This window comes from Pongo pygmaeus, chromosome 3 (genome assembly GCF_028885625.2).
Source record: "Pongo pygmaeus isolate AG05252 chromosome 3, NHGRI_mPonPyg2-v2.0_pri, whole genome shotgun sequence".
Classification (NCBI taxonomy): Eukaryota; Metazoa; Chordata; class Mammalia; order Primates; family Hominidae; genus Pongo; species Pongo pygmaeus.
Genome location: NC_072376.2, coordinates 25,729,586 through 25,749,140, shown reverse-complemented (window position 1 = coordinate 25,749,140; position 19,555 = coordinate 25,729,586). Strand labels below are relative to the sequence as shown.

Below are 19,555 nucleotides of genomic sequence, written 5' to 3'. Positions count from 1 at the left end.
ATACTTCTAATAAAATGATCACAACAAAACAAAATTTGCATACATATTAAAAATCCAATCCCTGGATTTTTATTTATCCTATTATAAGGAACCAAATTGCTAGCTATTAAATTATGGTTACAAATATTCTCATTTTCAATCACTCATGCAAACAGCTCTAGAATTGATAAAAAGGCATTAACTCTCAGACATAAAAACAAAATTAAAGTTATTAAATACAATAGACATTAATGTGCAACTCATAATATACAAAGTTGGCACTTGAATAACATAGGCTTGAACTGTGTGGGTTTACTTATATTTAAATTTTTTCCAATAAATATATTGGAAAAAATTCTGGAGATCAGCAACAATTCCAAAAAACCTCACAGACAAACCATATAGCCTAGACATACTGAAAATTTTAAGAAAAGTTGGGTTTGTTCTGAATGCATAAAATATATGTAGATACTAGTAGTCTATTTTATCATTTCCTACCATAAAGTATACACAAAACTATTATAAAAAGTTAAGTTTTATTAAAAACGTATATATACTTTCAGACTATACATGGTACCACTTGAAGTTGAGAGAAATATAAACAAACATAAAGCTTCAGTATTAAATCACAACTGCATAAAATTAACTGTAGCACATACTATATTACTGTAACAATTTTGTAGCCACCTCCTCTTGCTATTGAATTCACAGTGAATTCAAGTGCTGTGAGTATCTGCTTGAAACCCTGAGTGATGCTAATCATCTCCATGTGAGCAGTTCCACAGGCCTGTAAATTGTGTATTGCAGTAAAAAGTGATCTCTTACAGTCTCACATATTTTTATTGTGTTGAGCACAATATTGTCCCTGAATAATACCATGGGACCCATACAAAAAGCCACTAGTGATGCTAGAAATGCTCCCAAGAAGAAAAGTCATGACATTGCAAGAAAACAGTGAATTGCTTGATATGTACGGAAGATTGAGGTCTGCAGGTGCAGTTGCCCATCACTTCAAGAGAAATGAATCCAGCATAAGGACCATTGTAAAAAAAGAAAAGGAAACTCATGAAGCCATTGCTGTAGCTACACCACCAGAGGTGAAAATCTTGCATTTTTTTTTGCAAAATACTCTTTTATCTAGTATTGAAAATACAGCTTTTATGTGGGTGCAGGGTTACTAAAAGGCATACCTATAGACTCCAAATATGATTTGAGAAAAAGTGAAGTCATTACATGACAATTTAAAGCAAAAGAAAGGTAAAGGATCTAAAGCTGGAGGATTTAATCCCAGCCAAGGATGGTTTGACAATTTTCAAAATCAGTTTGGCTTAAAAATGTCAAGATAACAAGAGAAGCAGCTTCTGCTGACCAAGAGGCAGAAGATGAGTTCCCGATGCCATTAAAATCATTGAGGAAAAATGATATCTGGCTGAACGGGTTTTTAATGCAGAAGAGAGTGCCTTATTCTAGGGGGGAAAAATTGCCACATAGGACTTTTATTAGTAAGTAAGAGAAGCAAGTACCAGGATTTAAGGCAAGAAGAAATAGGCTAATTCTACCATTTTTTGTAAATGCAATTGGGTTTAGGAACAGGACTGGCCTTATCTGTAAAGCTGCTAACCCCTGAGCCTTGAAGGGAAAAGATAAACACCAATTGCCAGGCTTTTGGTTTTAAAACAAGAAGGCCTGGACAACAAGAACCCTTTTTCTGGATTGGTTCAATTTATGCTTTGTCCCTGATGTCAGGAAGTACCTTGTCAGTAAAGGACTGTTTTTAAAGCTGTTTTGATATTGGACAATGCCCTTCGCCTCGCAGAACACCACGAGTTCAACACAGAAGATATCAAATTGGTCTACTTACCCTCAAACACAATGTCTCTAATTCAGCCTCTGGGTCTGGGTCATACGGACCTTTAAGGCTCATTATATACAGCACCCTATGGAAAAGATTTGCCAGTGCTATGGAAGAGAAACCCAATACAGAGATCATCATGAAAGTCTGGAAGACTTATACCATTGAAGACACCATTGTTGTTATGGAAAAAGCTGTGAAAGTCATCAAGCCCAAAGCAGTAAATTCCTGCTGGAGAAAACTGTTTCCAGATGTTATACAGACTTCACAGGATTTACAAGACAGTCAATCAAGGAAATAATGAAAGAGACTGTAGATATGACCAAAAAAGGTTGGGAGTGAAGGGTTGCAAGATACAGATTTTAGAGAAATTCAACAGCTAATAGACACCACACCAGAGGAATTTAATTAAAAACAACTTGACGGAGATGAATGCTTCCAGACCACTGTCAGATAATGAGGAAGAACACGTAGAAGAAGTGGTGCCAAAAAACAAATTGACATTTAGACAGTCTGGCAGAAGAGTTCTGATTATTCAAGACTGCTTTTGACTTCAGTGTCCATATCATAGTAGGGTCCATTTTGCAACATGGACCCTTGAAACTAAAGCAAACAGTGAAAGAGGACTGGAACCATATAGAAATAGTTTTAGAAAAATGAAAAAGTAAAAATGTCAGATGGGAGTTACAATGTATTTCTGTAAAATTACACCAAGTGTGCCTGCCTCTCCTGTACCTCCTCCTGTACCTCCTCCTGTACCACCTCCTCCTGTACCACCTCCTCTACCACCTCCTCTACCTCTTTTGCCTCTGCCAGGCAAGACAGCAAGACCAACCCTTCCTCTTCCTCCTCCTCCTCAGCCTACTCAACGTGAAGATGATTTATGATCATTTATGATGAAGATATTTATGATGATCTACTCCCACTTAATAAATAGTAAATATATTTTTCTTACTTATGATTTTCTTCATAACATTTTCCTTTCTCTCACATTCTTTATTGTAAGAATATAGTATATTATATATAACATATAAAATATGTGTTAATCCACTTAATGTTATCAGTGAGGTTTCTGGTCAACAGTAGGCTATTAGTAGTTAAGTTTTGGGGGAGTCAAAAGTTATATGTGAATTTTTGACTGCATGAAGGGTCAGCACCCCTAAACCCCACATTGTTTAAGGGTCAGCTGTACTATATAAATTTTCAAGACTACAATACACGATTTTAAAACAGCATAAAACTTACTAAAAATTCAAACATGAAAGCCATTCAAAATAGAAAGATAACTTTTGGAATGACACCTAGACAAGATGTTGAATATTTTGTTAAATTATCCTTTAAATAATTATTTTGGCAAAAACAGCTCACTCACATATTTTCTGTAAAGTGATGAATTACAGTTCTCCAAATAGATACCCCATTGTACCAAGAATTTCAATTTACCAACTCTAAATTTAACATTAGATGTAATATATACAGAAAACAGTCAAGAGAAAAAGTTACACAGAAAAGAAATTAGACATCATAAGAAAGTATTCTGAATGGAAAGAGTTGATGAAACACAACTATATGATTTACATGTGTTTACATGTGTTATTTTACTTGATGAAACACAACTATGTGATTTACATGTGTTTATGTATGTTATTTTACTAACCTACAAGATGTGTATCATTACTATCATTTTACAAATGAGGAAACTTAAAAAATAACACATGAAAGCACAATGAGAAAGACTATTACGAATGTAAGAAGTGCTGATTAAAACTTATTTGAGTACCATTTTTTTCTGAGCTATACAATTAAAGCAGGAACTTAGAAATGACCCGAAACAGAGAAATACTATGACTAAGCATTGAGGAAAGAAAAAGAGTATATCCAATTCAGAAAAGTGGGGTTTTTTAATAACTAGAACAGGGGGAAATGAGGTATATTATCTGAGTTTTTAAATGATGAAAATACATTGATCTAGCAAATATTTATTAGCCACCTATTAAATACATGCCACTAAAGATGAATAAAACAGCATTCCTGTCACTAAGAAACACATCACTTTTGTGGTGGAAGTCAGGAGAATAAGACAGATATACAAATAATATGGGACAGAGATAGTTTGCAAAAAGTTCATAAGATCTGTATCAGTCCATATGCCATAAACTACAGAAAAAACATGAAAGAATGAGCAAACAGAAAACCTAGATATGGCTAAACTTGAACATTGTCAATTGAACATATACCACTTCCTTGAAAATCCTAAAAATAAGGAAAGAAAAGTGACCCCAGTTGCTGGCCATGTCTATCCTCTGTCCCATATCTATAACACTATGTTAAGGTGGAGAGGTCTTTTCCAAGGTATCTCTTGCAAGAACTTCAGTCAGATGGTAAGTGAAGTCATTTCCATTGAAATCTTGGATGGTCAAAGGAGTCAGTTCCATAGTTATCAGAAACAGGAATAGAATTTCCTGACAATGAGGGGAAATCCAAGATGAAGAAGCAAGCAGCTGCTTTCAAGCTTGGCCATCCTTTAGGTTTCCTCAAGAACTCTAATCTTAATTAAATGGTATCCATTCATTCCTTTGTTCACTCGCTGACTCACTAATATATTAATATACTGAATGCTGTCTATGTGCCAATCACAAAACGAGGACCAGTGAGTAAATGTAGTAAGGAGCAGATGACCATTTAATATGAAAAAGACACTTTGCAACAAGTTGAAATATTTACCTCAAATATAACCTAACTCAGTGAAATTATGAGCTCCTTGTTTCCAGAAGTCCTGGAGCAAAAGGAGATGAGAAGTGAACACTTGCCAGAGTTGGACTGGATAAACTTGAGGTCCACTCTAGCTCCAGTTTTATAGACACAGTTTTTCTCAGGTCCTATTCATGGAGGTGGATAATTAGGCCCTAAGTCTTAGAAGAAATGCCAAAAAAAAGTCATGATTATGCCTGTGCTATTATATAATAATTTCAATGTACATTTAGCACCCCAAAATAAATAAATAGATGGTTTCTACCCAAAAGACTTACAAAATAAATTCAAAGCTTTCATGTTATTCAAAAGGAAAATGAATGGTTTTTAACATTTAAAATGTTCAGATAGGAAGACATCTACCTTTTACCCAAACCTATATCCTCTCTAAATGAAATTATTGTTGCCTTCAAGTAAATTTCCCTAATAATTGGAATTTATGGTATTGACTCAAAGGATTTTAGGAATTTCATAAATAAAGAAATTTCTAGGTATGAGAAGCAAAAAATTTATAAAAGATTCATGATTATACTAATTTTTTTAAATTAGTATAGCATTACTACTTTTTAATAACAATGAAGGTAAATAAAATGACTTTTAAACCATATATTAAACAAATAGCATAAAAAAACTTATGAAATTATAAAATCAGGAAACTATTTTCTTCACTCTGACAAAAAAAACTAATTATAACCCAGCTATCTAATAGAAAAACATTTTAGTAATTCTCTGATTATAAAAATAATATATCAAACAAAAACAACCAATATTAATATTTTTTCTTTCATTTTTCTATGCATGTATATGTGTGTAATTGAGACATAAAAACACACATATTTTGGATTAAAGTGAAATTATATTGTTTTATATTTTGCTTTCTCCATGTAAAATTATAATGTATGCCTTTTCCTATTCATTATAATTCTTCAAAAATGGACATTTTTGATGCCTATATAACATTGTTTCTTTTGGAAACAGCATGCCATATTTAAGCAAGCTCTATTGTTATTCATTTAGATTCTTTTAAATCTTTTACTATTATTACGAACATAAGTTTCTGTGTTTCTGATTCTTTCCTTTATACAAGGTTCTAGAAGTAGAATTACTAAGTCAAAGGGTCTGAATATTTTCTAGGAATATTCTCTATTTTTTGTCTATGCTATTCATTCGTAATTATTTAAAAATATCTATTATCTACCATGGGCTGGGGACTGTGCCAGATGTTGGAGATACAGTGGTGAAAAGAGAGACTCAGGTCCTACTTCACAGAGACTAAAGAATCTAAGTGATGATACAAACAACCCAAGTATTATAGTAGAGAAGTATAGGGGGCCTTTCATGTGGAGGATGGACGAAACTGGAAAAGTACCTGAGTATCTGAGATCTGGGAGTCAGAGAGCCATCCTAAACAATCTATCATCTCACTTGATAACATAAATGATGTGCAGAAGCTAGCCAGAAATATATGGGATGAGAGGAGGCAGTTTCAAGTATACCCAGAAACATATGGGATGAGAGGAGGCAGTTTCAAGTATAGCCAGAAATATATGGGATGAGAAGAGGCAGTTTCAAATAGACACAGTGGCATAAGCAAAAGTTCTCCTATTGCAACAAGTGGAAGAGGTCAAGTATGATTAGAGAAAGTATGTGCATGGCAGGTTGGGGAAGAACGGTGTGAGAAGGCAAGAGATGAGACTGGAACTAAAGAGGTCAAGATCATTTCTAGCTTTGTAAGCCATAATAAAGAATTTGAGCTCTATCCTCAAGGTATTGGAAATTTTAGGAAATGGAGTGACAGTATAGAAGGCAAAAAGACCATTAGGAAGGGGATGAGAACTGAAGTAATGCAAAATTAACAAAATTATCATTTTTGCCAAGGTTACCGGATTGATAGAGAACAGAATAAATTCAACCACATAGTACATCCTGAGCTTGCTTGAGCATTTCTGAGCTAGATAAACAGACTGAATATCAGGTAATGTAAATTCTGGAGCCAGGCTGACCAGGTTCATATCTCAGCTCTATCACTTTCTCATTTTGTAAAGTGAGACCTAAGACCACATTAGTAACCTACCTCATAGGGTTATCATGAATATTAAATGAGTGAGTGCATGTATAGCACTAGAATGGTACCTAGGATATAATTAGGGATCTGTATGCTTATTAGTATTTTTTCACAAGAAAACTCATGCACTTATATATGTCACACTGTATATCTTCAAATATAGCTTTCACTGAAGGGTGTAGCAAAGTAGCTCCCAAGGTATTTTACATGGAAATAGGGTTTCATGATCAGTAAGCTTGAACAACACTGGATTAAATAAAATTAAACAGGTTTCTTTCCTGCAGAACTTCTCCAAACCTTTAACATGCCAAAATAAATTGTGAGCAACAAAATTAAAAAATATTAAAATTCAAAGAAGAAAATGAATATCCATTAGTCCATACCGATGTAAATAAATAATTGAATATATAAATAAATGGGGAAGGAGAGAAACTCTTTCATGCAGAAGAATTCCAAATAATTTATGTAGATACCCCTCCCTCAAAGAGGTGGAACATAATTCTCCACTCCTTAAGTATGGTCTATACGTAGTGACTTCCTTCCAAAGAGTACAGTATGGAAAGAGGGAAAAAGAGTAACATTACAGTGGAGAAGCCTCACAAACACCACCTCAGTCAGATGATCAGGGTTAACACCAACAGCGATAAATCATGTTAATAGTATGTACCCTGATATGATGTGATAAACGTAAATGGCACTTTACATCTATGATCTTCCTCCAAAAAACTCACAATCCCAGTCTAATCATGAGAAAACATCAGATAAATTCCAAGAGAGGGATATTCTACAAAATATCTGAACAGTACTTCTCAAAACTGGCAAAGTCATCAAAAACAAGGAAAGTCTGAGAAACTGTCATAGCCAAGAGAGTCTAAAGAGACATGACAACCAAATGTAATATAATGTCCTGGATGGGATCCTGGGTCAGAACAAGGACATTAGGTTACAACTAAGGAAGTCTGAATAAACTATGGACTTTAGTTCATAACAATGTATCAACCAATATGGCTCATTAATTATAACGAATGTACCATACTAATGTTAAGATGTTAATAATGAGGGAAACTGGGTATGAGATCTATGAGAACTCTCTGTGCTAACTTTTCAAAACTCTTCTAAAATATGAAGTCCAGTAAAAACAGTAAAAACAAATTGTGAGTCATCAAGAGGAAAGCAGTGTTCCTCAATTTGCAAACTTCCTTGTCCAAGGAACCCTTTTTTGTGGAGCATCTCTCAAGGTTAGTATTTAGCAGAAAACATTCCGGGAAATGCTGATACAGAATAAGAAGCTTCATAACCTCATGAGCCCAGAAAATTAAGTACCAGTGTAGCTTGCCAGAAACTGCAGGAAGCTGATTTATAACCCAACTCTGAAGACACAATCAAGAGCTAAGTGAAGTTAAAGTAATTCATAAAACTTTGATTGAAAAAAAAAATGAATTGAATTTTTCCAGGGTACAATTCAAAATATTTTCTGCCCGTGTTTTACTGAATACAAAGTGAAAAGAAACACTAACTGGAGTTTTAAAGCTTCTTTTTCATTAAAAAGGGCAAAGAAGAACCTGGTAGGAAACCACCTGTATACTACTCCTTCCCAGTGCGCAGACGAAACCTCATGGTCACTTCCCGCTAGTCACACAGCACTTTTTACTTTGTATTACATCTAGTGTCCAAGTCTTATTTCAATTACTAAACCTTGCAATTACTTGAAGGCAGAATCTCTATCTAATTTATTTCTGAATTTCTGCAGCATAGAATCTTCTACTGAGTAGGTATTCAGTAAATATCCTTAAAATAAATAATGTAATAATTGGGAAAATAGATGGCTAACTCCTTTACTATCAATCCAACATAAAGTACTAAGCTTCTGCTACATAAAGTCCAGTGTACTAGATGTAGCAGTTATGTAAAAATGTTTTTAAACTGTTACTTCTTTCAAGAGGCATATAATAAATGTCAGAAAGATGTATACAGAAATTACTATAATAGGCCGGGCACAGTGGCTCACGCCTGTAATCCCACCACTTTGGGAGGCTGAGGTTGCAGTGAGCCGAGATCATACCACTGCACTCCAGCCTGGGTGATAAAGCAGACTCGGTCTCAAAAAATAAAAATAAAAATAAAGCATTACTATAATAAATTGCAATTTGTGCTAAGGGCCATAAAACAACAGGGAGCTATTCAACAGAGTTCAAGAGAGAGATCCCTTTCAACAGGGGTAATCAATAATAACATCAGAGAAGAGATGCCATCTGAGCTGACCCTCACAAAATAGATAGGATTTTTGTAACACAAAACAGGCAGAAAGGGCTTTCCAGGACAGGAAAACAAGTGTTAATGATGCAAGAGGGAAAGGCAAAATGATTCACTTGGACAGGCACATAGGATAGTTATAAGACAGTAGAGACTGACAAAGTGGAAGGGAAGGCTGAGGACAGATAGTAAAAATTCTTAAATGCTGGGCTCTGGAATCGGAACTTCATTTTTTAGGCAACTGGGAATAAACATTGAAGGTTTGTTAAAAGGCAGTGAGCTATAAGGGTTTGTCTGCTTATAATCAAAGTTAATAGTATTGAGAGAACATAAGGAGATTGGGAGAGATAGACTGAAAGTTGGGAGGTATAAAAATAAGATAAGGATGTGAATTAAAGCACAATGTCTAAAGTAAACAATGAAAGGCAACATTATCAGCATTATCACCATCATCATCATTATTGTGACTACTATGGTAACAGCCTTGGTAATGAAAAAAAGAGGAGATTAGAAGACTATGGGAAGAAATAATATATAGCACTTAATTACTAGTAACAAAAACAAGAAGGTCAGAAAGAGATAGTCATTTTAAAAAGAACATAAACAGTTTTAGACATGCTAAGTTTGATCTCACAGAAAAAAATGTGCAGCAGACAGTTGATCTTAGAGGATTGGAGCAAAAAGAGATGTGGCAACAAAAAAGAAGGAAACTGTGGAAGCTTGAATGAGATAACCTGAATATTGTTTATAAAATATAAGTGAGAAATGCTTAAAGTGAGTGAGACAGAGGTTGAATTAGGGGCCACACAAGCATGAAAAAGTTTTAGAACAACCTAAATGGAAGACAGACAATGAATAACAAATACAATATTGGCAGACAGCAAAAAGAATCCACTGGAAGTTAAATAAATGAATTGAGACTAGATAATGGTTAACACAGAAATTACATGATTTTCTCTTGAAGTAGTCAAAAGTTTGGGAGAAGAGAGAAAGTAAACAGTAAAAGTAGCCTTAGACTAAGGAGTAGAATGGCAGACAGAACAGAAGTCTGTTGGGGAAGAGATTATGAAACGTAAGGAAGAACATGATGCAATACAAGTCATGTGATCCAAACTAGGTAGCTTTCATGGAAAGAAGAGAGAATTGCCCCCTAAAATAGGGAGCTAAACAACTAAGTGTCTCAAAAAGAACAAATATAGAAAGACAGGTAGACACTTACTGATAGGGGAGGTAATCAGTATGGCCATGGTTAAAGAATCAATTAGCTCAGCAAACCTTATCAAGAGTGTTCTGTGGACTGGGTACTATGCTAGGTGCTGACGATAAAAAGCACAATCCCTGCTATTGAAGAATGAATAATTTAGTACGGGGACTGGCAAACCTTGTATGAAAGGGAAGATAGTAAATATTTTAGGCTTTGCAGTCCATGGGTCTCTATTGCAACCACTTTGGGCTGTCACTGTTGTGCAAAAGCAGCAACAACCAATATGCAAATGAATGAACATGACTATTTTCCAATAAAACATATCTTAGTGATTCATATAGTTTTCATGTGTCACAAGATATTCCTTATTTTGATTTTTCAACCACTTAAAAATGTAAAAAGTAAAAATAAAACTCCTAGTTTGCCAGCCCTATAAAAATAGGTGGCAGGTTGGATTTGGCCCAAGGGCTGCCGTTTGCAGATCCCTGATATACATGGGAAAGTCCAGAAAGAAAAGAGAGGAGTATCATACATGTACCTATCACTCATATATATTCTCAGCAACTAGCAGTAAGCTCTAAGAGTTGACTTATTATTTACCTCTCTATCTCTTCTTTCCAGTCATGATTAAAAAAAAAAAACCTTTATGTTTTGTTTCTTATACCTAGTATGTTAAAACTGATACTTTCTCTATACTGTTTAGAAATTTTCAATTTCACTAAAAAATATTCAGGCCCAACCTTCTTAGTTTTATTTTACTGAGTTTAAATCTTTATTATTATTATTATTATTATACTTTAAGTTTTAGGGTACATGTGTACAACGTGCAGGTTTGTTACATACGTATACATGTGCCATGTTGGTGCGCTGCACCCATTAACTCGTCATTTAGCATTAGGTATATCTCCTAATGCTATCCCTCCCCTCTCCCCCCACCCCACAACAGTCCCTGGTGTGTGATGTTCCCCTTCCTGTGTCCATGTGTTCTCATTGTTCAATTCCCACCTATGAGTGAGAACATGCGGTGTTTGGTTTTTTGTCCTTGCGATAGTTTGCTGAGAATGATGGTTTCCAGTTTCATCCATGTCCCTACAAAGGACATGAACTCATCATTTTTTATGGCTGCATAGTATTCCATGGTGTATATGTGCCACATTTTCTTAATCCAGTCTATCGTTGTTGGACATTTGGATTGGTTCCAAATCTTTAAAACAAAAAATCCCCACAATTCTTTCATATATGTATTATTTATTATGCTTTATGACAAATTGATAAATAAACATTAACTGATTTCCAGCCCTAAAAGATACCACCTAGAGATAGAAATATATACTTCCTCAAATATCTCCAAGGTTTTTATTTATATTGCTTCTTTTCACCATCTAATTTTCATGATTTTTTTAAATAAAAATAAAAGTTGAAAAAAAGTGCCTAATTTCCACTGTTGTGGAATGTGATGACTCTGCAGAAAATTTTCAAGAGCAGAAGAACCATGATGATAACTGTGGAAGCTGAGTGATGGGTTTGTGGGAGTTCTTTGAGGTACCTTTGAAATATTCCATACCAAAAAAGGTTTTAAAAATCCATCTCTGAGGCTATGCTGAAGAATGAGGGTCGACTGACTGTGGTGCTCATTACGTGCCTCAGCAGTGGCAGTCACAGAGTCCTACTCAACCAGCACTGTGAGGAAGGCTTACGGACAGGACTGGAATGAGGGGAGGTGAGTGAGGCTGTGCTGAGATGAAGGACAGTTAAAAGAGCTAGGGGCATGTGCTAGAACTTATTGAGCTTCCATTTTAACAACTATTCATAGTTTTTATGCTTAAATTATTTTGTCATTTTATTCTTAGTTTTTTGCCAACCCATTTTGATAGCAGGTTTATCAGAGTTCTATAACAGCATACAATTAATAGGTGACAGCCCACTGTGAGAACAAATATATTTTAAATACACTTTTAATAACACTGGCTTCAAAGGCCAAAATTTTAAGGAAAGAGGGTGTCAGTTCATTCACATTTCATTCCTTTAATATCACAGGCCATGAAGAATAAATTGCCACATTACACTTGTACCATATTTTAAATTGCAAGCCAGTATAGTAGATGATTTTTCCCCCTTCTACCCCATTTTTTCCAGGGTTGCCATAGTTAAATAGGTATGATCCTTGGTTACTGAAAATAAAATGGGAGAATATACAAATACCATTAACATAAATTTAGTGGTTCTTTCCCTGTATTTCATAATTAATAATACATACTCCTGACATCAATAATGATCTTTTGCTCTGTATTATATAACTTGGCATGAAAAAATAAAACGAAATGGAACAATAGCCAACCTGTGCTTTCCTCATGTATACCAAAGGTTCTTTAAGATGTTCAGGAGGTGCAGCAGGATGACTAGGTAAAGGAAACCTAGGAGCAAAAAGAGGCAGCTAAATATCACACATTATTCTCTTGGTTAGATATTACTTACCTCTGTAGTCCATGTTATAAACTGTTTTCCCAGTAACATTTCATTTTATATTCAAAATGTACCATTTTTATTAAGAAAATAGATTGATGTAGTCAACAAATACTTGGGCCATTCTAGGTACTAAGTATAAGGTGGTGATTGAGATAACATTCTCTGTTCTCATGGACGTAACATTCTCGTGAAGAAAGCCAATAATCACAAACACATACAAATAAAATAATATCAGATTGTAGTAAGTGCCATGAGAAAATGAAAGCAGGGTAATAAGACACAATAAATTTGGAGGTCAGTGAAGTCCTCTTAGGGGATTTTATATTTAAACCAAGACATGAATGTGAAGGAGCCAACCATGCAAAGATCTGGAGGAAGAATATTCCAAGCAGAGGGATGGCAAGCACAAGAATTCTGAGGAGGTAATGCTTGAAATGTTTAAGGATCAGAAAAAGTCAGGGCCACTGGAACATAATGACTCAAGTGCAGAGTGGTATGAAATCACAGATAGAAAAGGCAGTAGGAAGACATGATGGTTCAATGTTTATTTGGAGATTCCAATCCATTTCACGACAATATATAACTCCTCTTGAAATTAGTCATCAGACTTGTACCTACAGCAAAACAGTCATGTTCCAATAATCAAGAACCACAGACTGAATTCTCAAGAAATTCCTGGTCCAAAGTGGGACAAAAGCATGTAAAAGGTTAATAATATTGGAAACCACTTGCATCTGTCCTGGAGCCTACATGTAAAAGGCTAAACTGTCCATAGAAACATTGCTGGAATAGAGAAAGGCAACCTATCCAACCTAATCTATAAGACAGTTTCACAAATTGATTATTTCTGGCAAATTATTTTTCTACTAAAGTCTACATTTCATGTACCTTTCGCATTCACAAATGAAAAAAAAGTTAAGTCTCTAGATACCTTGATATTTCCTGTCTTATATGTAAGACAGTTTAAAAACTATCTCATATTGTCCAATATACCATTTGCTTCCACTTTTAATGGTAATTATGTCTAAATTTAATAAAGCTTAGAAATTTAGGATTAAGGCCGGGCGTGGTGGCTTATGCCTGCAATCCCAGCACTTTGGGAGGCCGAGGCGGGTGGATCACGAGGTCAGGAGCTCAAGACCATCCTGGCTAACATGGTGAAACCCCGTCTCTACTAAAAATACAAAAAAATTAGCCGGGCATGGTGGCACATGCCTGTAGTCCCAGCTACTCGGGAGGCCGAGGCAGGAGAATGGCGTGAACCTGGGAGGCGGAGCTTGCAGTGAGCCGAGATTGCGCCACTGCACTCCAGCCTGGGCGACAGAGCAAGACTCCGTCTCAAAAAAAAAAAAAAAAAGAAATTTAGGATCAAAATTTGAGACTTTACTGATGATCTTAATAGTTATTTAATGGTCAAAGAAATGTATCCAAAATGTAGGTAACAAGAGGAGACAACCTGAAAGTCATTCATATTAAGATCAAAATCAAGTTAGATATTTATTTTTTCAGAAATATTTAATGACAACCTACTCAATATAAAAGAGACACGGAAGTGAACAAAACTAGCTAAAATATCTGCCCTCATGGAGCTTACATTTAGTAATATGCAGAGATAAGAGTTGCCAGATAGGAAAAATGCACAGAAACTTATACAGCACACTTGACTCTATTTTTTCTTGTCCCCCAAGTCTCCCTAAATAACTTAAGATGTTCTACCCAGTGACAGTAAACTGTTTTAGGCAACCATTATTCCTTGCCTACATTTATCCAGCAGATTCCTAAGTGCTTCCAGACTGTTTTCAACCTATTCACCAATTTGCCTGGATGTTGGCCAGAAGTGATGTCTTCCTTATTCACCAGTAATTGTAACTCCAGCATCTAGCATAATGCCTGGTACATAGTAGATAACCAATATATTGTTGAATGAATAAAATGCAAATTTGATCATGTTACTATTTTACTTACAATTTTTAAATGGCACCCAAATGCTTTTAGGATCCAGTCTATAAAGTCTTAAGAGGCACAATCCTGTTTATAAATCTAGAATCCTCCTTAGCCATGATCCCTTCACCTGCTACCATTCAGCCATACAAACTTTTGTACCACGTTTGCACCACACTCTTTTCCACTTCTAAATCTCTGAGCCTGCTATTCCCTTCTGCCTGAAGTGCTTTTCTTCTCTACTGTTTCCCCTGACAAACTCTAGCTTAGCTTTCTGATCTCAGCCTGGATATTGCTTCCTTTGGTAAGCCACCATGGCATCCCCAAATCTAAGTTAAATGCTGGCCTTATGTGTTCCTTGTATTTCCCTAATCATTGCACTTATTTTACTGCACTGTAATTGCCTCTTTAAAGTCTGTATGCCCAACTGGGATGTAAGTTCCAGGAGACAAAGACTGTCTAGCCTGTTCATTATCAACAGCACCTGGCTCTGTGCACAATAGCAAACATACAGTAGCATTTCAAACTAAGAGGGTAAAGAAGAACTGTATGTTTAGGACATTTCAGAGGTACCCAGGTCTACTGCTTGAGCACTCTCCCAGTGAAAGCCATGAATGTGTACGAAGACTTACCCAAATCTGTGGTCTAGTGTAAGGTATCCATTATCTAACATCCTTCCATTTTAGGCCCACTACTGTTTGACGCTTGTAACTCTCTAAGGTATGGTAGACATTTGCATATATCTACTATAACAGCAAACTATGCTATATGTTTTTATAACATGCACATATAGAATAAGATTGTTAAGGTTTATTTACTTCTTTATGTTCTTCGAGGGAAAAAGAATAGGTCATCTAATTTCTTATAAACTGCTCTGTACAAAGTACAATGAAGACTAAGACACAGAAATAAATTGATCTATTTTCATTTTGCATGTAAAGATTGTCTTAAATACAGTAAGGCTAAGACTAATAATTGCACTGTCTCCTCAATTCAACAAATATTTGTCATGTGTTAGCATTGGTAGGTGGCTCAATAACTATTTGCTGACTCAATGTCATTTATTTGATGCTATAGGAAATATGAAAGAAATGTAAGACACAATTTTTGTTCCAGAACATTTTTAATCCAGTCAAGAGATAAGACATAGACCTATGTGAGATGTAGTAAAATGCATGGGCTTTGGAATTATATAGCTGGAGGTTAAGCCCTAGCACTGACATTTGCTAGCTATATGATCTTCAACAAGTTACTTAAGTTTTCTGCCATGGTTTGAATGTTTGTCCTTTCCAAAACTCATGTTAAAATTTGCAATTGTAACAGTATTAAGAGGTGGGATCTTTCAGAAGTGATTAGGCCATAAGAGCTTCACCTACATGGGTGGGATTGGTGCCATTATAAAAGGGTGGGTTAAACCCCCTCTTGCCCTCTCACCTTCTGCCATGGGATGATGCAGCAAGAAAGCTCTCACCAGATGCTGGCACCTTGATATTGGACTTCCCAGCCTCCAGAACTGTGAGCCAATAAATTTCTGTCCATTATAAATTACCCAATCTCAGGTATTCTGTTACAGTATCACAAGACAAACTAAAACATGGTTTAAGCCTTAGTTTTCTCTTCTGTAAAATGGTGATCATAATAAATTTTACTTCATAGGGTTGTAATGAAGATTATATGGAATAAGCCAATGCATATAAAGTGTTGGCATAAAATAAGCATTCAATCACTGTAAATTATCATTAATAATACTAAATAATTATTAACACAATAATAAATATATAACTAATTGTTTTAAATGAATGGAAAAGATAATTAAAGTATACAATCTGAAATGGAGAGTGCCAACCTAGTTTAAAATTTCATGTAAATAACAAAATACAGGAAATTTTCTAATGTATTTGTTAAATAAGAAACTGACTAAAATCTTTGTAATGCTTACTAAAACAAGTAAAACGAAGCGTGCTGTTTTCAGTCTGTATAGTCTGTATAGCTCATGTGTTCTATACCTCTATTAGGCATGAGGATGTGTATTTTTTATCTCCCATTGTTTAATATTACCTAATGAATATTCATACTTTCCTTTTTGCTTTCCTTATTCATCCATCTAATGGTTGCTGCCAATGAAAAATGCAACAGAATACGCTAAGTCTTCTTTATTCTTTTGACTTATGTTAGGGGAAATGTTTCTTCCCCATCCCTGATGTGCACTTCCATATGAAAAGAATTCCATTACTGTAACATTCTTGGACTCTCTCTAAGGCTTAACTCAATACACCACAGAAGAGGTTTAACGCCTTATTCAACTTTTAAATTTAAGAAGAATAAACTGAACATACTGCCCCTGATCCAATGCTATTTGACTGGAAGGTTAAATCCATTTAATTCTGGAGTTCAGTTGAAAGACTAATTTTGTTCTCATACTAAGCTATGTCCTCCTATCTAGTCTTTATCAGTAATAAAAGTGTAATTTTGATCTCCCATCTGCTTTTTTGTTTTATCTTGTTTCTTAATTTGTTCAGAACCCAAGTGAGGAATAAAAATAATATCACTGGACTCCTTAAAAAAAATCCCAATGAGTTATTCAGAAAATATATACTTAAAGTTCTATTGTACAGAATGCCAACAATATGATAACGAATAAACCACAGTCCCTCCTCTATCAAGTAAAAGGTCAGTCTGTCACACAGAACAATTTTCGGGAATATTAGTAATATCGCCTCAGATTGAGAATCCAGTGTTTGGAATTATACACAACAGGCCCCTTTAGTACATATTGTAAATTTAAAACCTTACTTGTCATGATAAATGTCTATTCCTTTGGTAACTGCCAAAGGTACTGTCACAGTACTGCTAAAGGTATGGTCACAGTCAACTTCAATTATTAGATAGCACTTATATCTAACATTATTTAAGAATTCAAATCCAACTGGGAATATGGATTTGAGCAAAGCAAAGAAGCAAATGCTAATTCTTTAAAAATTGTATCTAAAGCACATGTGCATAGGGGTTCATCTGAGTCTCTTTATTTTAGAAACAATTCTGGTAAGCTGCATTATGTCATTTCCCAGTTAACGAACTGGAAAGGTCAACTTGAAAATGGGAATGTTAAACACTAGAGAATGCTACAGACATAAATACAGTGATAGCAGTAAAGGAAAAAAAAAAAGCAGACATGGGAATGCAATTAGACTTGGGAACTCTGTTAGACTATGAACTCCATGAGGGCAGAAATTGTTTATTGTTCTATACTATATGCTCAATGCTTAGTATGGTGCTGCCACATGGTAGGTATTCAATAAATAATTGACAAGTAACAGAACGTTGGAGAAACTACAAAAGCTAACATTCTGGATCTACATTTTTTTTAAATGGCAAACAGTTCTATATACCTTAATAGACCCTGATGTTAAATCTAAATAAACAGAAACATGGATATTCTTAATAATGACAACAATTTTGCCAAAGAACAAAAAAGATAATCAGTTTAGAATGGATAGTTTATAAAGACACAAAAAAGTGTAATACCCAAAATGACAACGATGAAAAGAATATTAGTAAGCTTCAGTTATCTGAAATATTAACTTCAGAGAAACATCTTATTCCCTAATTACACTAGATAAATGAATTGTTAATATAAAATAATGGGTGGGGCTGGGCACAGTATCTCATACCTCTAATCCCAGCACTTTGGGAGGCCGATGAAGGTGGATCACTTGAGGTCAGGAGTTCGAGACTAGACTGGCCAACATGGTGAAACCCTATCTCTACTAAAAATACAAAAATTAGCCAGGTGTTGTGGCAGGGGCCTGTAATCCCAGCAACTTGGGAGGCTGAGGCACACGAATCACTTGAACCTGGGAGGCGGAGGTTTCAGTTAAACCAAGATCATTGCACTGCACTCCAGCCTGGGCAACAGAGTGAGACTCCATCTCAAAAAGAAAATTTAAAAAAATTAAATAGTGGGTGGTAAAAAAAAAAAACAACAAAAAAAACCTATTTCTTATTATTTGTCAGGCAAGACGGTAGTAATTTTTAATTGTATCAACTTACTTGAAATGCTGTATAAATATTAATGATAAATAATAATACAACAAGTATATATAACAATACTGGTTTTATTCCTCACAAAGTAAATATAGCTAAACAAAACACTATTGTAAAATAGGTGGGAAAACTCACACACTCAGTTCACTATAAACAGCATTCTGAAGTTTCTTCTCCCAACCTGTTTTTTAAAAAAAGAATAAAATATATGAACATACTAGTTTTTTAATAAACATACATCATAATTAAATTTATCTCAATAAAACTTTGGCATCATATTTATTTGTGAAAGAATTTTGTCAACTGCCAATCCCTATGTAAAGTGTTATTAAAGATTATTTCCTATACACTTACCATATCCCTTGGCTAACACTGAGTAGCAAAGTCATCAACATGATATTTTAAAATAATATCATTATTGCACCATTCTATCAAGTTGGGAGGAACATTTCCTTTTTCACTATCAAAGTGCTCAATGAATGTCAAAATTTTCGCATGTTGTACTGCTAAAGCTATAAGGAATGTGCCAAGGGAACAGCAAAAAAACAGCCACCTGATGAAGACAGATGACAAGTATCTAGTTATAATTCACTCGTCAGCAAAGTCCTGGATGACAGAGGCAGATTATTGTGAGTTGCCAATAGTCAGACCAGTTAGCTCAGAAGCTAACTATCTGGGTCAACCATTTAACATCTCAGTTCCCATATGCAGATGTTGGACTAGGGAACCTCTCTCTCCTCTTGCTCTATGAAAAGTTAGAATTTTCTTTTTATTTTCTGTGAAAGCATAAAAGGAAAAAGTCACAACTGAAAAGTAAAATGAAAAATTACTTAACTAAGGAGATACTTAATACCTTATGGATGTATTTATCCATCAGGATATTACCAGTAAGGTAAACAGTATTTAAAACCAACTAATGCAAAGGAGTCTTTCTCATAGAGTTCTTGAATTTTTGCACCATTTTGTTAAAATGTCTAATAGTTCTAATTCTCCCTAAATA

At 34.9% G+C, this 19,555-nt stretch overlaps 1 protein-coding gene across 9 annotated transcripts in view; it reads right to left on the bottom strand.

Moving 5' to 3' along the window:
* The window catches only part of TBC1D19 (TBC1 domain family member 19), a 207,103-nt gene that overhangs the window by 152,770 nt on the left and 34,778 nt on the right, over window positions 1-19,555 (bottom strand). For 8 of the 9 annotated variants that reach the window (XM_063663586.1, XM_054485276.2, XM_063663584.1 and 5 more), the window contains exons 3-4: window positions 18,691-18,736; window positions 12,443-12,518 (exon numbers count right to left, since the gene is read on the bottom strand). In XM_063663586.1, coding sequence (XP_063519656.1) covers window positions 12,443-12,518; window positions 18,691-18,736 — 122 coding nt within the window. The remainder of the gene's footprint in view (window positions 1-12,442; window positions 12,519-18,690; window positions 18,737-19,555) is intronic. The other variant, XM_063663589.1, reaches the window with a different exon arrangement.